Source organism: Miscanthus floridulus, chromosome 7 (genome assembly GCF_019320115.1).
Source record: "Miscanthus floridulus cultivar M001 chromosome 7, ASM1932011v1, whole genome shotgun sequence".
In the NCBI taxonomy this organism is placed as follows: domain Eukaryota; kingdom Viridiplantae; phylum Streptophyta; class Magnoliopsida; order Poales; family Poaceae; genus Miscanthus; species Miscanthus floridulus.
The window spans coordinates 26,857,369-26,877,278 of NC_089586.1; the positions used below are offsets into that span (position 1 = coordinate 26,857,369).

General features: G+C 44.0%; 1 protein-coding gene across 1 annotated transcript; it reads left to right on the plus strand.

The window, feature by feature from the left end:
* The first annotated feature begins 19,040 nt into the window (after positions 1-19,040).
* LOC136465260 (uncharacterized) lies at positions 19,041-19,706 on the plus strand. Its single transcript, XM_066464068.1, has 2 exons — positions 19,041-19,437; positions 19,594-19,706. The coding sequence occupies exons 1-2, from the start codon at positions 19,041-19,043 to the stop codon at positions 19,704-19,706; spliced, it is 510 nt and encodes a 169-aa protein (XP_066320165.1).
* The last annotated feature ends 204 nt before the right edge of the window (positions 19,707-19,910 follow it).

Consider the following 19,910-nt stretch of genomic DNA (forward strand, 5'->3'; position numbering starts at 1 on the left):
TATTGCTGCTACACCTCCTCCCGTAGGTCAATCTATTCTTTCTTCCCTGCCTACTTATGATGGTATTGGTGCTGATGAGTATATTGAGTGAGAAACTAAAATAGATAATATTTTTGCACAAAGTTATATGTGCGAACGGAGGAAAATTAAAAATGCAACTAGTGTTTTGAGACAATCTGCATCAACTTGGTGGGAGTTTTTAAGTTTTTTAGATAAACCTCACACATGGAATGATATAAAAGATCTTATGAGAGAAAATTTTATTAATCCATCTCTTGTAATTAATTCAAATGATGAGGTGCATCAACTAGATCAGTCTCTTGTTATTCCTCCTGCTATGTCTAACCTTTTGTAGGATAATATACAAAAGAGCCAGGATGACGTGAAAGAAAATGAGGTGCTCACAACCTCATGTGAAAATTTAGAACCATAACCTATTACTCTTGTTGAACATGAGAGCAAAGATAATTCCCATGATGCTAAACTCATGGAAGGTGAGAGTTCTCTTGATGTGCTGAATTTTTCCACCAATCAGCTATGATAGAGCAAATTTTAGTGAAGCCTTCACTTGATTTACTTTTGTCACAAGATGATTTGCTTGATGTTCCTTGTAACGAAGATGACTTGCATGATGATATTTATGTTATACCCATGCAATCATTGAAGAATGATCATGCTATATGTGTGCTGAAATCGAACACTTGTGTGGAAAATAGACTTGTTATTCATAATGCTAGTGAAGTTAATGAGCTGAGATTGTTGTCTTCTTTAAATACTTTGGGTTACGTTAAATTTGATGTTCCGTGTAATCTTAGTTCTTTAGAGGAGAAACTTTATGCATATGCTAATTTGCCATGGTTCTCTAGACATACATATCATATTTTTGGCAAATATAACAACCAAGGATAATATTTGATACAACGAGTTTACATTTGTATAAATCCGAATTCTCCTTTTGTTGTGCAAAGTAATGATCAACTAGAGGACACTAAAATCAACACTATTGTTATGCCATATTTCTCTAGTTTTGCTTTTCAAACACAAGTGGAATCCAAAGAAAGGGAGCATATGTTTCTTGTTAGTACTAATCTTTTGCAGTATAGTATTATCAAAGATCGTGTGTATTTGAATCGAGCAGACTACATGTCTGTAGGACAAGACATGCTACAAACCTAGACATGTGGTCATATTCTTTCTCATAACATTATCCATTCCCATTATTTTGGAAACCTCGTTTGTCCTCATGTTGTGCAGGATCGACTTCAAGCAAAATCGACGCTGAGGACGACTTTTCATCAAGAAAGGGAGGATGATAAGGAATACGCTCTATGCATACGACCATGCTTGGAGATAGAGGATGAGGAGATTAGCGAGGGTGTCCTAATCGAGAAGGAGGTCCGAAGCTCATCCAGTTTGAGTCACCAAGGTGGAGGCTCAAATCAAGTTCGAGCCCATCTCAGGTTCCAGGACTAGTCTATCATAAAACTGGTCACACGGGCACGTCCGGGCTCCATTTTCAATGATACACATATGGATGGAAAGTTAATTAGATAAGGAAGCCAATGCAAGTGGTCTCACATCAAAAGCCCTTTGAAATCAATGAGAATCATCGAAGCAAGTCAGCGTCCAGAATCTGCCAGGGTGCTGCGACACCGTCTTTTGGTCCGTTGGACCGTGTATCATGTTTGGACCCATTAGGAGCGCGTCCAGGGGGTGATGTTCGGGGCTTTATAATTAGCAGCCATTGCACTCCTTAGGGTTTGGATTTTGTTTAGTTCTTGATTTCCTCGTGAAACAGATGTTGTTTTGCTGCAACTATGCCGCCAAGGCCGCTTGCTGTGAACCAGTGCCCTAGTTCTTGATCTTATTCGCCTGCGGTGATTAGTCCTTTCTAATAAAGACTTGAACTCCTTTTTGTTATCATAAGCCTCATATTTATTTGTAATTTCAGATTGTGTTCATCCCATTCTTGCTTGTGTTCTCAATTCGCTTGCAGGAAAGCCTTCTCGGCGAGGTCAATGGCGTTCGCATGGTTGATAACCAATGGAGTAGTGGTGCAATGGTTGTGAGGGTCCAAATTAGTTTTGGTTCGAAGCCTTGATCATGAACATCAAGTCTCCACCAATCGAAGCTATCATACCTAACGGAAGATCGGGCCTTGTCTATATCAAATTCCTTTTAGGTACCCAAACTTGCTTGGGTCCTTGAAGGTTAGTCACTAAACTCTTTGGTACCCAAATGGCTTTCTTCTTTGAGCCCATCCATGGTGCACTAATGAACTTATCCTTTACACCATTTGCACCCTTTGTAAGCATATAGAAAGAATCAAGCTTAATGGAGGATACATTAGCATTTTTGCTCTTGTTCTTGCACTCATACTCTTTATGATCAACTTGCTTGCAACTAGTGCAAAACCGACTATTGTTCTTTACAAAACTAGTCTTGTGAGGAGCAAAGGCCGCCTTGCCTTTCTTGGGGATATAGCCCAATCTCTCTTTATAGAGAGAAGCTCTTTGGCTACCCAAACTCATAAGCATGCGGTCCTCACCACCATAGGCTTTAGCTAAGGTGTGAGTGAGCTCATTGACCCCCTTCTTAAGGGTCTCATTCTCAACCATTAGTGAGGCATCACAAGTGAGACCATCACTACTAGATGAGGTGGAAGTAGAAGTGCTACAAGAAGGGTTAGCGGGAGCAACAATAATAGGCTTATATAATAATTCATCAATTAGGTCACAAGTTAAGCCTACATTACATGTCTCAACATGCTTATTTTTATTTTGCTCATCAAGTAAAGAAGATTGAGCTTTTTCAAGCTTCTTGTGAGCCTTGCTAAGCTTCTCATGGGCTTCCTCTAGCCTCTTATGAGATGCATTGAGCTCATCAAAGGCTTGCTTAAGGGCTTTTAGTTTCTTATGCAAGCTTTTGCATTCCCTTCTCTTAATATCAAAGTGTTCTTTAGCATCATCTATCATGTTAAGTAATTCATCCTTAGTTGGTTCATCATCATCACTATCACTTTCATTTTCATTATCATGTTCCTCATCACTTCCATCATCACAAATTTATACCTTAGTGGCCTTAGCCATGAAGCATGATGGAATGTCAAAGAGAGAATGCTTCTCCTTGATAGCAATGCTTGCAAGTTCTTTCTTCTTGGTGGTCTTGTCATCGTCACTATCATCATCATCACTTGAGGAAGCATCACTATCCCAAGTGACCACATATGAACCACCTTTCTTCTTCTTCTTGAAGGTCATTTTGTCCTTCTTCTCTTTCTTTTCCTTCTTGTTCTTCTTCTTGTTCTTCTTGTTGTCATCACCATTATCGCTATTGTATGAGTATTGAGCAACAAGATGATCCTTGCTTCCACAATTCAAGCACCTTCTTGAATCTTCCTTGTTCTTGGATGAAGATTTCTTCCTTCTAGCACGATAGCCTTTCTTCACCATAAACTTGTCAAATCTCTTGACAAAGAGAGCCATCTTCTCATCATCATCATCATCATCATCCCATGAACTATCATCTTCACTAGATGTGTCTTGCTTTGCCTTGCCCTTGGATGATGTGGCCTTGAATGCCATACTCTTCTTCTTGTTATCCTTCTCATCTTTCTTCTCCTTCTCTTCACCCTTCTCATTATCATCTATATATGAGTCATCGGTCATTATATCTCCCAACACTTGGTTTGGTGTCGTAATGTCCAAACCACTCCTTACTAGAATAGTGACCAATGTGCCAAATCTTGAAGGTAAGCATCTCAAGAACTTGTAGGAGAAGTCCTTGTCCTTAACCTCTTCTCTGAGTGCTTTGAGATCATTGACAAGCACTTGAAGCCTATGAAACATCTCTGGCACACTCTCATCCTTCTTTATCTTGAAGCTTACAAACTTCTCCTTGATAATGTATGCCTTTGCACCCTTTATGGCTTGAGTACCCTCAAATGATTCCTCCAACTTCTTCCATGCCTCATGAGCTCTCTCAATGTTCTTGATTTGCTCAAATGTTCTCTCATCCAAAGCATTATGGATGGCACAAGGTTGCTATGTCAATGTAAATGGCCAAGAGTATGAGCTAGAGCCAGCCAAATGGTATTTATAAACACCCCTAAACAAAGAGCCATTGGCTCGATTATTGGGCTGACTACATGTTGACCAGACACATAGGTCGTGTGCACCAGACGCACCGGTCGTGTATATCGGACGCGTCTAGTATGGCGACCGGACGCCTTCGGTCGCTACCTAACTATCACGTGTCCAATTCAAAATGAAGTAGCCATTGCTGCCACGAGTACCATGCGACCAGACGCGTCCGGTGTGGATGACCGGACGTAGGATGAGCAACGTCCAGTCGAGTCCAGAGAGCTCCTAGAGCCGCTCTGGGCCGACCGAACGCGTCCGGTCACTCTAGACTAGATGCAGTAGACTCGGTGTCTGGTTGAGTCTAGAGAGCTCCTAGAGTCACTGTAAGCTAACCGGACGTGTCCGGTCACATGAGACCGGACGCTCCCAGAGTCCGATCAAATATAGCGCTGAAACCCAAGACTCGCTGATTCACACCGGACGTGTCCGGTCGCTCTCTACAATTCAGTGCCGAGCCACAACACTTTGACCGAACGCTAAACAGTAACTCCTCAGCGTTCGGTCGCTCCACTAAGCTAGAGTCCAGTCGCCATACTGGGCATGTCCGGTCACTTTGTGACCAGCGTGACTAACTCCTTTTCAACTCCATCTTCTTCACCCTTGTTCAAATGTGCCAACCACCAAGTGTATCACCTTATGCACATGTGTTAGCATATTTTCACAAACATTTTCAAGGGTGTTGGCACTCCACTAGATCCTAAATGCATATGCAATAAGTTAGAGCATCTAGTGGCACTTTGATAATTGCATTTTGATACTAGTTTCACCCCTCTTAATAGTACGGCTATCGAACCTAAATGTGATCACACTCACTAAGTTTCTTGATCACCGAAACAAAATGACTCCTACCACTTATACCTTTGCCTTGAGCCTTTTGTCTTTCTTTTACTTCTTTTTCAAGTCCAAGCACTTGATCACCACCATGGCAACACCATCATCATGTCATGATCTTCATTTGCTTCACCACTTGGAGTAGTGCTACATATCTCATGATCACTTTGATAAACTAGGTTAGCACTTAGAGTTTCATCAATTCACTAAAACCAAACTAGAGCTTTCAGCGGCATGCGTGGCGGCAGCAATAGCAGCACGTGGGCAGGCTAGAGCTGCATGTCTTGTTCTTTGATCTCACAACCAGAATTTTAGACTTTTCTTAGTGATATGGGCTGCTCCTAGTGTTTTAGCATTCAATTTAGTATAAATTTCCCTACCAAATGCCTCCTATTGAGGATTTCCATGTGCTATGACTAGTGGTAATGTTTTATTACTACATAAAAACACTAGGAGAATTTCACCATTTTTGTAGTGATCTCCCTATGATCACACAGTCAAACTCAAGCCCCCACTAGCTTTTTTTGACTGATTTAAGCAGTGTGCGGGCGGGCAGTAGGCGTAGACGTCTGGACGGACACGGCGTTTGGACATTTGAGCGCTAGTCTCTCCGAACTAAGAAGTCAAAATATGATGTTGTAACAAGAACTATGTGTTAGAACTTAGGACATAAAACATGTCACTCATGAATAGGACACTTAATTAAATTGAATTAAGGGACCCGTACACTTTTGTTAAGAGATGGGATGGCCATTAAGCCTAGCAATGAGGACTAGTGCCTCTTTGGAGTAGATTCTGATGCAGAAGAGTGATGGACAAAGTGTTTCTGTTGATCGATTACGGTCGTGCCTCGTCGTCAACCTCCTGGTGGCAACATTGGTGATAAAGGAGAGGGAGGTAGTGCCGGCCATCTTCTTGTTACTCTAACAAGTGGATGGGTTTTCGTTTGTCATGGCTCTAATTTTTTCTAAGGTTTTTGGTGTAGATTCTCATACAAACAATTTACCAAACGGGCAAAAAGCCAACCGCTCAATGGTTGAAGTCTGCCAAAACCTACCGAGACAAACTAAGGGTTTGTTTTGGGACTGCTTGTAACACCCTAAAATTTGCTACTTTGGAAATGTAGTTAAATTGATTTAAAATTTTGAATTTTGTGCTCATGAAATATAAGAAAAAGAATATTTTTCATTATATTAAAATTCATCATAAGGAGTAGCAACATGGTTGTGCATACATGCTGGTGCATTTGATTTATTTGGTTGAGTGGTTTGAATCAAGATTCAAAATGGTTTGAATTGCTTTTTGAAATAAATTTGAAAATGACTTTGAAGTAAAAGAAAAGAAAATTTAAAAAATAAAAGAATTTAAAAAGTTGTAAAAATTACTTTTGGGAAGACTTACTAAAATTTTCACATTTTTGTTTGAATTGAAAAGTGTATTTGAAACCCTATTCAAACTTGATTTGGTTCATATTTGAATGAGGTTTTGAAATAGGAAAGGAAAATAGAAAAGGAATTCTTTATTTTTCCCTCTCCCTACTCGGCATTTGGCCTGCTCGGTCTTGCTCCCTACGTGGCCCGCTTCCCGCTCCCTGCTTCTCCGCTCAGCCCACCTGGCCGTTTCCCCGCTTCGCCGCGCGCCTCCGCTCATGGGCCGACCCAGTAGGCCGTGTCGCTGATGAGTGAGACCCACCTATCGACGCCATCCTCTACCTCGAGTCAACGTCGCGCTGGACTTTGCCGTCGCCAGGACTCCGCTGCCACACCGTCTTCGCCGGTTGCCGTGTTCGCCAAGTTCCCCGCCCCCATAAATATCAGTCCCGCATGCGCCGGTCCCATCCCGAGTACTAGCCACCTCTCGCATAACCCTAGAACATCCGCCGCCGCCGAGTCAGGAGTCTGCCGCTGCTCCAACTCCGCCCTGTAGCCGCCCGATTTGGCGTGACCTCCATGCTAAGCTCCCTATAAAGATCCATGACCCCCTCTGCATCCATCTGTGCCGCCACTCTAGCCTTGGCTTCGTGTTGCCGCCGTGTTTTGGATCTCGCCGAGCTCGTGTTCACCCACCGCCTTCAGTCTCCACCTTGGCAGCCTCTCTGAGATCGGGAAGCCCCTAGGTGAGTTCGCCATGCTCCGCTCTCTCTCCTAGTGCCTTCCCCGTGTCGTAGCATGGCCATCACCATCTGGAGTCCTGTTCTAGTCGGCCGCACCCTCATTCTGTCCCTTCTATCTAATCTCAGCCGCCCGATCCACGATCAATGGCTCAGCATAGAAGATACCCTTTCGACGACCATGTTGCTAAAGAGCCCCTACGATTTTGCTAAATAGAACCCGCCGTCCCTGGTTTCTTTCAAAAGGATCCCTGCCCTTTCTCCTATTAGTGGCCGCGGTCCACTAGTAGATTTAGAAATCAGATTTTATTTATTTTAATTTGAAAATCAAGTTCCATCTATTTACAAAATTGCCACTATTTTCAGTAGGCCATATCTTCTCTGTTTTAATTTTGATTTGACCCGTTCAACTTGCGTTAGGTTCATAATTCCATAATTTACATGTTCATATTACTATTGGATATGTTTTCAACTTTTGAAATTCAAGGTTAGATTTAATCTATTATTTTATTAAAAAAAATCTTGTTTAATTCATAACTTTTCGTTATAGCTCCGATTAGCGTGATTTTCGCGTCTGTGTGATCGTAGCAATACATAGATTTGATTTCAAATTCTTTTTCACTGATTGGTGTATTGTTCTAATATGGTATGTTTGAATGTTATGCATGTTTGTTCGGATGCTTGTGTGGTGCTTTATGATCATGTTCACTCGGTGAGCTTTGCGTTGGTGATATAAAAGTTCTTTGGAGGCTACGAATCAATAGAAGAAGGATCCAATTTTTAAGGCAAGTATAGCATGGGATCTTCCTTGTTGTTCTATATATATTTAATTATTTAATTCATACTACATGTGTCTACCTTGACAACCGTAGTAATTTTCCTAGCTATTTAATATCCTAGATTCCTTGTCATCTATGGGGTATTGTATTGGGTAGTATGATGCTAGTGTTCAACTACAACCATGATCTTGTAACTTGACTAATAGAATATACAATAAACAGTAAAATATGCTTTTTAGCAATATGGAATCAGGGGGCTAGAGCATTGGGTTGTTATGGTGCTCTAGATTCCTCTCCCTAAGGACTTATCTGTAAGTGATCGTCCAGGACTTATAGTATAGCTGTGAGGGCTACATGGCTCTAGCTTTAGCTCAGTACAAGGACTTTTTTCTAGCTTATTAGAGGTTACCTTTATGACACAAGAGGGGTGTGTTTTGGGTTGGATATAGTGTGGCCTCTGTTCGTCAGTGTATAGGCTACGCATCATTGTGCCTGTCGGAAGGGGACCTCTACATTCATAGGACACAGAAACCTAGCGGCCCTAACTTATTAGACGAACCTTTGAAAGGCTTCATAGTGAACCCCGCCTGCTCACCTTGGAACTATTTTGGGAGTTATAAACCCGGGCATATGGGTATCACGACTTACAGTGAAAGTGTACAACCTCTGCAGAGTGTAAAACTGGTATATCAGCCGTGCTCATTGTCATGAGCGGCATTGAAACACTTATGAAATAGATAATCAATAATGGTTAATGCTGATGAACACGGATAATATTGATGATAAAGATGCTCATTAATGATTACTATTTATGCTATTTATTATTTATGTTTACCTGATCATGTGTTTATATGGGCTTGTGATAAACTTGTTGCTACTCAATTGCTAAAATCATGACTCGTTAAAAGCTAATCGCAGTTAAACCAGTGTCAGTCTTTTGAGCCTCATGAACCCCATGTTATATTTGTTGAGAACGACATGTACTTAGGCTTGCTTTACTTTTTAAATCTTTGAAAAAATCCCGGATGAGTACCAGATTGATAGAGTTTGGAGAAATTAGGCTTGTGATCAATCAGTCAGTTGTCCCTGTGGAATTAGAGTCTTCACCTAAAGATCGGAGTTGTCTTTCCGTTGTTTGCTATCTAAGGTTATATTCTTTATACTAAGTATGTTATATATTAAGCATTGTCTATTGATATTATCTTTATTTGTAGCTATATGTGAGATTTGACTTTCTGGGCTCACATATGGTGTATATGTGGTTTTGTCTATAAAACCGGGTGCTACACTGCTTCACAAACTCTGCTCCGTAAACTCCATCGTAGAATGTTCCACAAAAACTGGAGTTTTTAGAGCATCTTTTAAGGTGCTCTTACAACTTCTATTTTTTCTTTTTCTAAAGCAGAGTTTTTAGAGTTGTGCCTGTTAGGTTAAAAAAAATATGGAGTCAAAAAACGTGGTGCGGAACAGCTCCAAAATAGGTCCTAAAGGCAGCCGGTGAAACTGAAAAAAAAAGTTTACTTCCACCAACTCCACTCTCTCGTATCTACTATAACAAGCTGTTTTACTAAACGTTTTTAATAGTGCGTAGTTGGCTTGTGAATGGTATTGGAGGTGGTCGTACGTTTATCCACCTAGCGATGTGGCTATAGCTTGAATGCAATAGTTCGTGGACGTTAGTCGTTTATGATAACCTCTTCGCTCAATAGCCCATCGACACTCTGATGTCTGAGCCTGGCCATTTGAGCCCTTTTCTTTGATGGGCGAAACGCAATTTTTTTCATTTGTTTTCTGCAAAGGCTGGATTTGCACGAATCGATTCCGCTGCAAGGTCTGGACTCTGGAGTACGCCCGGAGCCTACCCGGGCCGGCGCCGCAGCATCTCTCCAAATCCGTTACCACGACAGGCCCAGACCAGGCCAGCGTGGAGGTCCATCCAGTACATGGGTGACACGACACTTATGGCTGCCCGTCCGCGTTGTTGGGCTGGTTTCGACCGTGAGCGGATTCGTTCCGATTAGCAAAGCAAGCGGGCTGGAATTGGTTGACCCAACAAGATCCAGTAAAAAAATCTTGGGTTTTGAATTGGATTGGCCCACTATGATTGCTAATCCAGATCGCCAAACTCGAGCAGTAGCGCAGCCACCAGAAGAGAAGCTCCCTCACTGCACGAACCTGTGGCGTCCACGGCTGCCACTACATCGACTTAGGCGGCGGCGGCCGGCGGGTGACTGCGGCGTGGTTCCTGGCGGCGTCGGCAATCAAGGCACGTGTCCGTTGCCCTAGACAGACTCGATGCCATTGAGATCGTTGCTCATGCTCTCCCACCGCCCACCGCAGTGGCAGGAACGACGGCCCCACGTAGCGTTGGAAGTTGGTAACCCAAAGACCTGCAGTGTCATACCCCATTATGGCACCACGAATTAGTGGCTTGTCCCTATAGAGCTTTTTCACTAAAGCATATTGTAAATGCAAGTTGGGTAATGAAAGCTTGCTGGATTAACCCAACGCAATCTGCATCCCTATTTTTGATGGGGTCAACCCAATGCAACCTTGTTTGGGTACTCCTAACGTCCGGACGGGTGGGGCGTTCAGACGCTTGCGCCTGTAGTCTGTATCCCGTGCTATTTTGCACGTCCATACAGGGCCCGCGCCGCCTGGAGGCACCGTCCGAGAGCTGCCTCAAGCCGCCGCTAACTAGTGCTGCAAGGGCGAGGTCTGCCCGCCGCCACTAATAACCGTGGAGGCGAGAAACGTTGTCAGATATCTGATCCACACTGACTAGATGGAGATCCGCTGCACTCGTCCGATATATTTTTAAAACATTTAGATGCAACACTTGCAACATACAAAAGAAGACAGATAAAACACTTGAAACATATTTCTGAAACACTTTAAAAACACCTAAAAACACTTGAAAACCATTGAAAACATAGGCAATATCCAAATAAAACAATTACAACATGTGTGAACATATGCAACATTCAGATAACACTTGCAACAATACGTTCGAAAATACATATGAAACATTGGGAACAGACATTAGCAATATACGTGTACAACCATTGCAACATATGCAACATCCTGATCTACTTTTGCAACATCCATCTGAGACACTTGCAACATACGTCTGAAACATTTAAAACACTTGAAACATATGCTTGCAACATGCATTTTCAGCATATCGCAACATTTCCTTGTTGCTTAGGAGAATGGAGGTTGGTTGGAGTATGGAGTTCGCTAGAGTCAGTTGTCTGGCGACCCTTGTAGGCAGCGACTCGTGGCGCTTGTAGGCTATTGGCTGGCGATGGTAGCATCGCGACGCGGCAGGGAGGTAGCGGCCGCGCACCGCGCCTGGCAGGGCCTGCTTTTCATTAAGATGATAGGAAATTGTCAAAGTTACACAATGTCAATAAGTGCCGGCTGTTCCACTCCCGTTGGCAAGACGCTAGCGTTTGGGATGAACCAAGATGGAGACAAGGTGTGCCTAGCAGCTACAACATATACAAAGGACTACACTGCAATAGAATTGGTGACCATGGGTAGAAGGCAAAGCTTTTAGACCGCTTGGCCTACTCGATGTCCGTCACCGGACCACGATGCCAACGTCTTCTAGGAATGAGTACCCGCATGGCTTCCCACCTCATAGGGGATAGTGGCATGACAAAAGTTTGTTGAAATTCTTCGAAAGATGCATCATCGAGTTTCATCGTCTCGACTCGGAGCCCGAGCTTTTTCATGAGCACCTTTCTTGCCTGGGCCTCTGACTTCTGTGCTCTGAACTTGTTTTTTGCAGCAAAACGGGTGTTGCGCTTGGGTGAAAGGTCCTAATGGCTAGAGGGGGGGGTTGAATAGCCTATTAAAAATTTCTACAACAACACTAAGACAAATGATTAGTCAATAAGATGACGAAGCGAATTTGCACTAGCACTATACTTGGGGTTGCAAGCCACCTACCAAATTCTATTTTCTATGATCTCTATTATATCATAACAAAGCTATGTCACTAATATACACCTAGGTAATCAACCTAGTGAGAGTAATACACTATCTAGTCTTAACTACCACTAGCTCTATCCATGTGAATATATAATGAAATACAAGAGAGTGGTAGAGAGGTATACCGCCATGGCAAGTGACCAATGAGTGAATACCAATGAATACCAAGGAGACAATCAAGACACAATGATTTTTCCTCCGAGGTTCACTTGTTTGCCGGCAAGCTAGTCCCCGTTGTGGCGATTCACTCACTTGGAGGTTCACGCGCTAATTGGCATCACACGTCAAACCCTCAATAGGGTGCCGCACAACCAACACAAGATGATGATCACATAAGCCATGAGTAATTTACTAGAGTACCTTTTGACTCTTCGCCGAGAAAAGGTCAAGAACCCCTCACAATCACCACGATCAGAGCCGGAGACAATCACCAACCTCCGTTCGACGATCCTCACTGCTCCAAGCTGTCTAGGTGGCGGCAACCACCAAGAGTAACAAGAGAATTCCACAGTGAAACACGAACACTAAGTGCCTCTAAATGCAAACACTCAAGCAATGCACTTATGTTCACTCCAATCTTATAAAGATAATGAATCAATGATGGAGATGAGTTGGAGGGCTTTGGCTAAGCTCACAAGGTTGCTATGTCAATGCAAATGGCCAAGAGAGTGAGCTAGAGCTGGCCAAATGATATTTATAGACACCCCTAAATAATAGAGCCATTGACTCAATTATTTGGCTGACTACAGGACGACCAGACGCACCGGTCGTGTGCACCGGACGCGTCCGGTCGCTGCCTAACCACCACGTGTCTCTTTCAAATTGTTTAGCCATTCATGCCCAATGGCTATCTCTGCGTGATCGGACGTGCTGTTAGAAAATGACCGGACACGAGAGACACAGCGTCCGGTCGAGTCCAGAGAGCTCCCAGAGCTGCTCTGGGCCGACCAGACGTGTCCGGTCACACCGGACCGGACGCTCCCAGCGTCCAATCAATTATTGCGCTAAAAACCCAAGACATGCTGGTTCACACCGGACACGTCTAGTGTGGCGATAGGACGTGTCCGGTCGCTGCGTCCGATCGAGTCAAAAGAGCTCCTAGAGCCGCTCAACTGTGACCAGACGCGTTCGGTGTGGCCGACCGGACACACCCCTACGTCCGGTCCTCTCTGGACCAACACCCACGCCCCATGTCACCTCGACCAGACGCTAAACAGTGATTGCTCAGCGTCCGGTCACTGCTACAACCCAGAGTCTAGTCACCTCGTTAACTCTAGCATGCTTGGCCAGAATACCGGACGCATCCGGTATGGATATCGGACACATCCGGTCACGTCGAAAACATTGCCGCCTGAGACAGTACCAGACTTGTCTGGTGCGCATATCGGACGCGTCCAGTCATCCCATGACTAGCGCAATCAACTCCTTTTCAACTCTATCTTCTTTACCCTTGCTAAAATGTGCCAACTACCAATGTATCACCTTGTGTACATGTGTTAGCATATTTTCACAAATGTTTTCAAGGGTGTTAGCACTCCACTAGATCCTAAATGCATATGCAATGAGTTAGAGCATCTAGTGGCACTTTGATAACTGCATTTAAGTTTCACTTCTCTTAATAGTATGGCTATCGATCCTAAATGTGATCACACTCGCTAAGTGTCTCGATAAGTTAAACCGAAAATCTCATATCAATTTCATCTTTGCCTTGAGCTTTTTATTTTTCTCATTCTTGTTTTCCAAGTCCAAGCACTTGATCATCACCATGGCATCACCATCATCAAGTCATGATCTTCATTTGCTTCACCACTTGGAATGTGCCACCTATCTCATAATTACTTTGATAAACTAGGTCAGCACTTAGGGTTTCATCAATTCACTAAAACCAAACTAGAGCTTTCATTGGGACGATATCGTCATCATGAGCAGCATTGGGATCCTTGGTGATGCGCAACCTAGGCGGGGACGCAATCAGCGGCTGCTGAAGCGGAACCTTGATGGCCTCGAAGAAACACTGCACAACGCTGAGGCTCGAGGAGGACACTGTGCCACAATCCCTAGAAGGATCCGAAGCTAGCCCATCCAACCGATTGCGGCTGCTGAAGCGGAAGCTTGTTTGGAGACGTTTGTTAGATGATTATTCGAATATCCTAAGTAGGAGTAGAGTGGGAAACCATTCAACTTTTTATAGAGGGAGCATTTGGCAACTAAACGGAAGGGGCATTAGAATTAGTGGTGAAAGTTGATAGAGTGAGTTAAGGTGGAAAATTGACTTTTAGTTCCAATCCCTTGTTTGATTAGTGGAGGAAAATAAGAGAGGGAGTTGAAGAGAGAATTTATATCCCTAGTTTGGTGTGTGTGGGGGTGGGGGGGTTGTGGGGGAAACTACATAGCAAATCATGATGAATGTATTTTTCTTTTATTAAGAGCATAATTTCCTTCCAATTACCACCCTCCCCGGGGAATTGATTAGTGGGAGTTGGCCATCTAAATTCACATTCCTCTTCCCATCAAAACTCTCACTTCCACAAAATATTTCTAAGCTCTTATCTCTAAACTCATATTCCCTGCTTTCAATTACTCCCAACTAAAGAGACGAGTGTGAAAACGACTGTTGGAAAGAGATCGAAAGGACGGTTGGAAAGAGAAAGTTTGGTGCAGCGTAGTGTTATCAACTTGGACATGTACTGTACCCCGGCTGATCTATCTCGAAATAAATTCACACTTCTGGCTATGTGCCCAGAGAATTGTCTAGATACATATATAGCAAGAAATTAATTAATTTAATTTGTTTCGGACAGAGGGAGCAAGTGAGATATTGTTGTCAACTTTGCCTATGGCTGGCTAGCCGGCAGCGTGTCCTTGATTGTCATGTCATAAGGGCAACTCCAACCAGCCCCCTATCTCAACTCCTATCTTATTTTTGAGGGTTCAAACATAAAATTTCGTCTCCAACCAATCCCTCATCCAAATCCCGATGGATGAGGGTCTCCTATTTCTCTCTCCTCATCTCCTAGATGTGGGGGACTCTCAACCGATCCCTCATCCGCCTGGGAGACTAACGACCCGGTTCCCGCGTTGCCGTTGAGTTTTCCGTTTAGATGCGCGCGACCGCTTCCTTCTACCTGTGGCCTTCATCCCTGCCCATGCTCGCTCAAGGGCAACGGGTGACCTGTATTCATTGAGAGAGTGAGGGAGAAGAACCTGTGCATTGTGGATCTGGCCACGTTGGCTATGCTCCGATATCCAGCACGCGTGCTCGTTCCGCGGAGGCCAGCTCGTCGACGTGCCCGAGTGCAGCCCCATCTTGCCGCTGCCGCACCTGTACGCGCGGCCGCCGCTCCAAACCAGCCCCGCAAGCTTTGGCATTATTTAATCAAGCTTTGCCGCTGCTCCCAACCGGCCCACGTTGCTCCACTCGTAGTAGCGTGGAGTGTTTGTGAGGGAGCCGTGAGAGTGGCGTGAGGAGAGAAAAAAATAATAGTTGCCAATTGTTTGAAAAAAATTATTTCTCCAATATTTAGCCGTAAAAAATGTTGTTAACAAGTGTCCATTCCAATAATACTAACATGGTTTAGATATAAAATACTGGACTTGGTAGTTAGAAGTTATGTATAAAATATAGGTGAGAGAAATTAGGAAGGCTGAAATGAGAGTTCGGTTGGAGTGAGGGCTGAAATCTGGATGAGTGATCCTCGTTTGTGAGAGTAGGGTGTTAAATTTTGAGGTATTGGCTGGAGTTGCCCTGTCGAGAGTGTGTCGTACTAATGGCATTTCTCTTTCAATAATTGTGGTACTTAAAAGGAACTGTTCAGTATAGTGCGATCTGAGCTTAATTTAGGCAGGACGTAACGATCAATCGTAAGTCGTTACGACTTACGACGTACCTGTGCAGTGTCCTGTTAACGACGGCGTGCACGCAGCCTTACGCACCAAGAAGAACAAGGCCTTGTTTAGATCACCTCCAAATTCCAAGTTTTTTCACTCTCTCACCATCACATCAATTTTTAGACGTATGCATGGAGCATTAAATGTAGGTAAAAAAAATAACTAATTGCACAGTTTGGTTGTAAATCACGAGACGAATCTTTTGAGCCTAGTTAGTCCATGATCGGACAAAGTTTGTCAAATATAAATGAAACGTGCTACAGTATTCAGATTGCAAAAATTTGCAATCTAAACAAGACCCAAGAGTGAAAACGACGGTTGAAAAGAGATATGGAAACCGACGACACGCATGCAGGAGCACCGTGCGCATGGATCCTACCGGAGAATACGAGCCTGTATGAGGAAAGATGCTAATAGGAGATCGTTTTGTGCTGTCATCCCTGACGATGCGGCTTGGCGTTACCTTGTCCAATGACGTAGGGGCCGCCGGCCGCCGGCCCGCCTGCAGTCCTTGCAGCATTTCGGTTTGCCACGTCCCTCGATCAGGAATCTGCCGAAAGCATTTCGGTTGAGGTCATGAGTGTTTATGTTTACAGTAACTATAAAAATAGTTATGTTCTATTGAGTTTGCTAAAATGTATCCGGATACGGTAATGCGCCCCTGCACCTTGCGCCTCACACGGACGCACCGAACCCGCCTCGAGCCATGTGCACCTTAGGGGCGAAGCCAGGATAAAATACCACTGGGGTCAGTTCAAACACATAATACTTACTTTTAGCTTATGACAGTGGACTATAATGCTTAATTTTAGCCCATTTACACAACGTTTAAACGCTACACGGGGCAAGCGTCACATATTTTTCTTAGAAAAGTAATTTTTATTCTGATCTCTCCATAATTTATACTCATTACCATTGATTATTTCGGTTTTAGACTTCTAGACTCCGGCTCATTAAAACATTCTCTCAAAAGGCAAACATGAAAAAGAGAACAAAATATGATGTAAGACTATTCGGTGTTTACTTCTATATAAATGACGAGAAGAAAAAGATAATCATATCCTTATTCATCAATCGGTGATTAAGGAACTCTAAGAAATATGATGTACTTCTGTAATACAAGCAACAAATAGGGGATTGATGAACTCTAAAAAACGAAAAAAATCAGATCCTTATTTGTCAACTACAGTTGCTAAATTGGGGATTTGGGCCTTGGGGGTTACCTCATCTAGGTGTTTTGGTAGAGAAGACGAGAGTCTCCTTGCAGTCACCGCTAGCCGCCAGGACGATGAGCCATGCGCCGCTCGACGACGGGAGGCGAGAAGCCGAGAACGTCGACGCAGAATAGACTCGGACCGATGGAGGGGACTAGTCAGGGACAGGAATCGCCGATCGTGCAAAGGCCAAGCGTCTGGTGCTCCAGCTGTGCTAGTGCTGCATGCCCATGAACTGGGCTATTGCCTACTGGGCTTGCCGCTTGCCTTGGCCGTGCATTGCAAGGCTGGCCGGCTGGAACCTGCTGCGTTGGGCTGCTGGGCGCGCTTGTCGTGTGGCTGTGCTCTGCAGGGATCGGGGTCAAACTATTTTTTAGCCGGGGTCTTGGCTGGCCAAAATTCGTATGGTACGTGAAGTGGATGCTAAGTCCTCAGGGTCGAGGGTGTTGGGAAGCAATAACCATACGATAATTATGGGCTCATACCAAATATACCTTCGAAGGGTTAAGACTATATAAAGAAACCTGTACCCATCTATGATGAAGAAGAGATAAGAGTTCCACGATTTTTGCTCTCATGTGTTCATCTGGTGTGCTGCTGGGAAGGGATACAGGAAATCATCTACAACTTCCTCACGTCTCATCTGCTGCGGGGAGGGAAGAGAACCGGATCAGGAATCCGCAACACCGCTGTTACTTAACACGTGATCAGCACGCTCTACCGCTACTCATCAACGACGGTATGCTGTTCTTGATCTTGTTGGATCCATCTGCTCACAGATTCGTTCCTGTTTTCAATCTAGATCGGTTTCATATATACAACTAGCATGCTAGATACGTAGCAGATCGTTTTTCTCTGGCTAGTTTACTTGTTCTAGATTGATCTTTACCGTTTATCTCACGTAATTCCCCTTGCCGCTGCTCTGATGGCAGCCGTCACCACGTGAGCACTAGTATGCTAGATTAATAGATTTGTTTTTACTAGCTACTAGATTATTTGATTATGACATCTCGAACAACACAATCTCGTAGATTTGTTCGGCTAGCAGCCTAGACGCGTTCTAGATTTTTTTAAGCATAACAGATCCAATCTTTGATACTAGTTTTTTAAACCCTAGTAGATTAGTTTTATTTATTGCTAGTTTGTGTAATAGATTGATCTTGTTTTTACCGATGATATCTTTTTATCTTCGGTCTGCCACCTGACATCGGCCACCCCATCATGCTGTGCATGTACCCCGGTGTGTACTACTACGCCATCCATGGACATTGGCCATGCCATGCATGCACACTAGTTTATTTCAATTGTTTTCATGTTGCACCGCCGGCCAACCCAACACGTTTGACGCGTAAGACAGCAAACTTCCACATGTTGTGCTGCCTAAACTTGCGCATTACTTATGCATGCATTGTGGCCCCGCTGGCTACTGAAACTTGCGACACCATCATGGCCCTGATGGCTATCTTGCGATGTCGGCGGCTGTAGACCACCGCTGTATGCCTTGTGTGCATATTTTTTTGTCACTTTTCTTTTGCATTGATAATAATTCATTCATGGCTATACATACTACTTCATGCTTATTTACCGGAAGTTAATTTGCATGAATTAATAGGCAGTGGCTTCGATCAACAAGACGAAGTTCAAGGTTCTTGAGTTGAACGGCAAGAACTATCAAACCTGGGCACTCGACTGTGAGTTCCATTTGCAGACGATGCAGCTGACTCCCACGATCACCAGGCCTGTAGCCGGTGTTCCTGCTCCGCCACCCCATGACAAGGCAAAAGCTTGCATCTTCCTGAGGCATCATATTTGTCCTGACCTGAAGACAGAGTACCTGGAGGTGAAAGACCCTTTGGTACTGTGGGTGAAGCTTTAGGAACGCTTTGGCAAGCAGAAGGCAGTGCTTCTCCCACAGGCCAGGCGTGATTGGGCACAACTCCGCTTCCTTGACTTCAAGACAGTTGAGGCATATAATACTACGATTCACCGTATCATGGCTCAGCTTCGCTTTTGTGACCAGGTCGTCACTAAACTCGAGATGATTGAGAAAAGTCTCGAGACTTTCCACCCTACCAACATGGTACTCCAGCAGCAGTACCGTAACAACAAGTACATGAAGTACTGTGATCTCATCAATGTGCTGCTTGCCACTGAGGCTCGGAATGAACTCTTGATGAAGAACTTCCACATGCGCCCTGCTAGGACACAGGCACATCCTGAAGCACATGCCAGTTTCCATAGCAGCAACGGTAAAGGTTCTTTCAGAAACAAGGGCCAAAAGTTTCATGGTCACTCGGGGCAAAAAGGGAAAAAGTTTAAGAACAGAGGTCAGAAGTCCAATGGCAAAGGCAAAGGCCAGAAGTTCAATGGCAATGGCAAAGGCAAGTCCCTGAAGGGCTCAAAGGACGAGGCAAGTGGAGGGAAACACTCAAATGAGAGTTGTTTCCGCTATGGATCCCACCAGCATTGGTCCCGTACTTGCACTACCGACCTACACTTGATTGAGCTATATCAAGAGTGGAAGAAACGCCAAAACCCAGAGGTATACTTCATCTAGGCATCTGTCGATGCCGTGACTGGACTACACCTCCTGGACCCACCAGAGTCTACATAGAAGCTTGAATCAACAGCTATGGATATTGATCATAATGCCACCGGCGATCATACTGCTGAAAAGGGAGATGCCTATACTGGTGATGATGATTTTGACCTCGACAACGAGGATCTCCTTGACGAGGAATAGACCAAGTTATCGGTCATTTGTTTATTTGTTAGCTAGTGTGATTTATTTTCAGCAAAATAATTAAAGTCCCGTGTGATGTAATAATGCTCCCGTTGAGCAACTTCATTATTCTATTAGGATAAACTCTCGGCATGAATGGTTTGGTTTATAACATTATTTTAATCAATTTATAGTGCTCCCATTGAGCAACTTTATTATTTTTGT

Excerpts from the sequence above, each read along its gene's own strand:
- LOC136465260 (XM_066464068.1), top strand. The coding sequence starts at position 19,041 with ATGGTACTCCAGCAGCAGTACCGTAACAACAAGTACATGAAGTACTGT. Across the intron at positions 19,438-19,593 it reads ATCCCACCAGCATTGGTCCC|CTATGGATATTGATCATAAT; the intron begins GTACTTGCACTA and ends TTGAATCAACAG.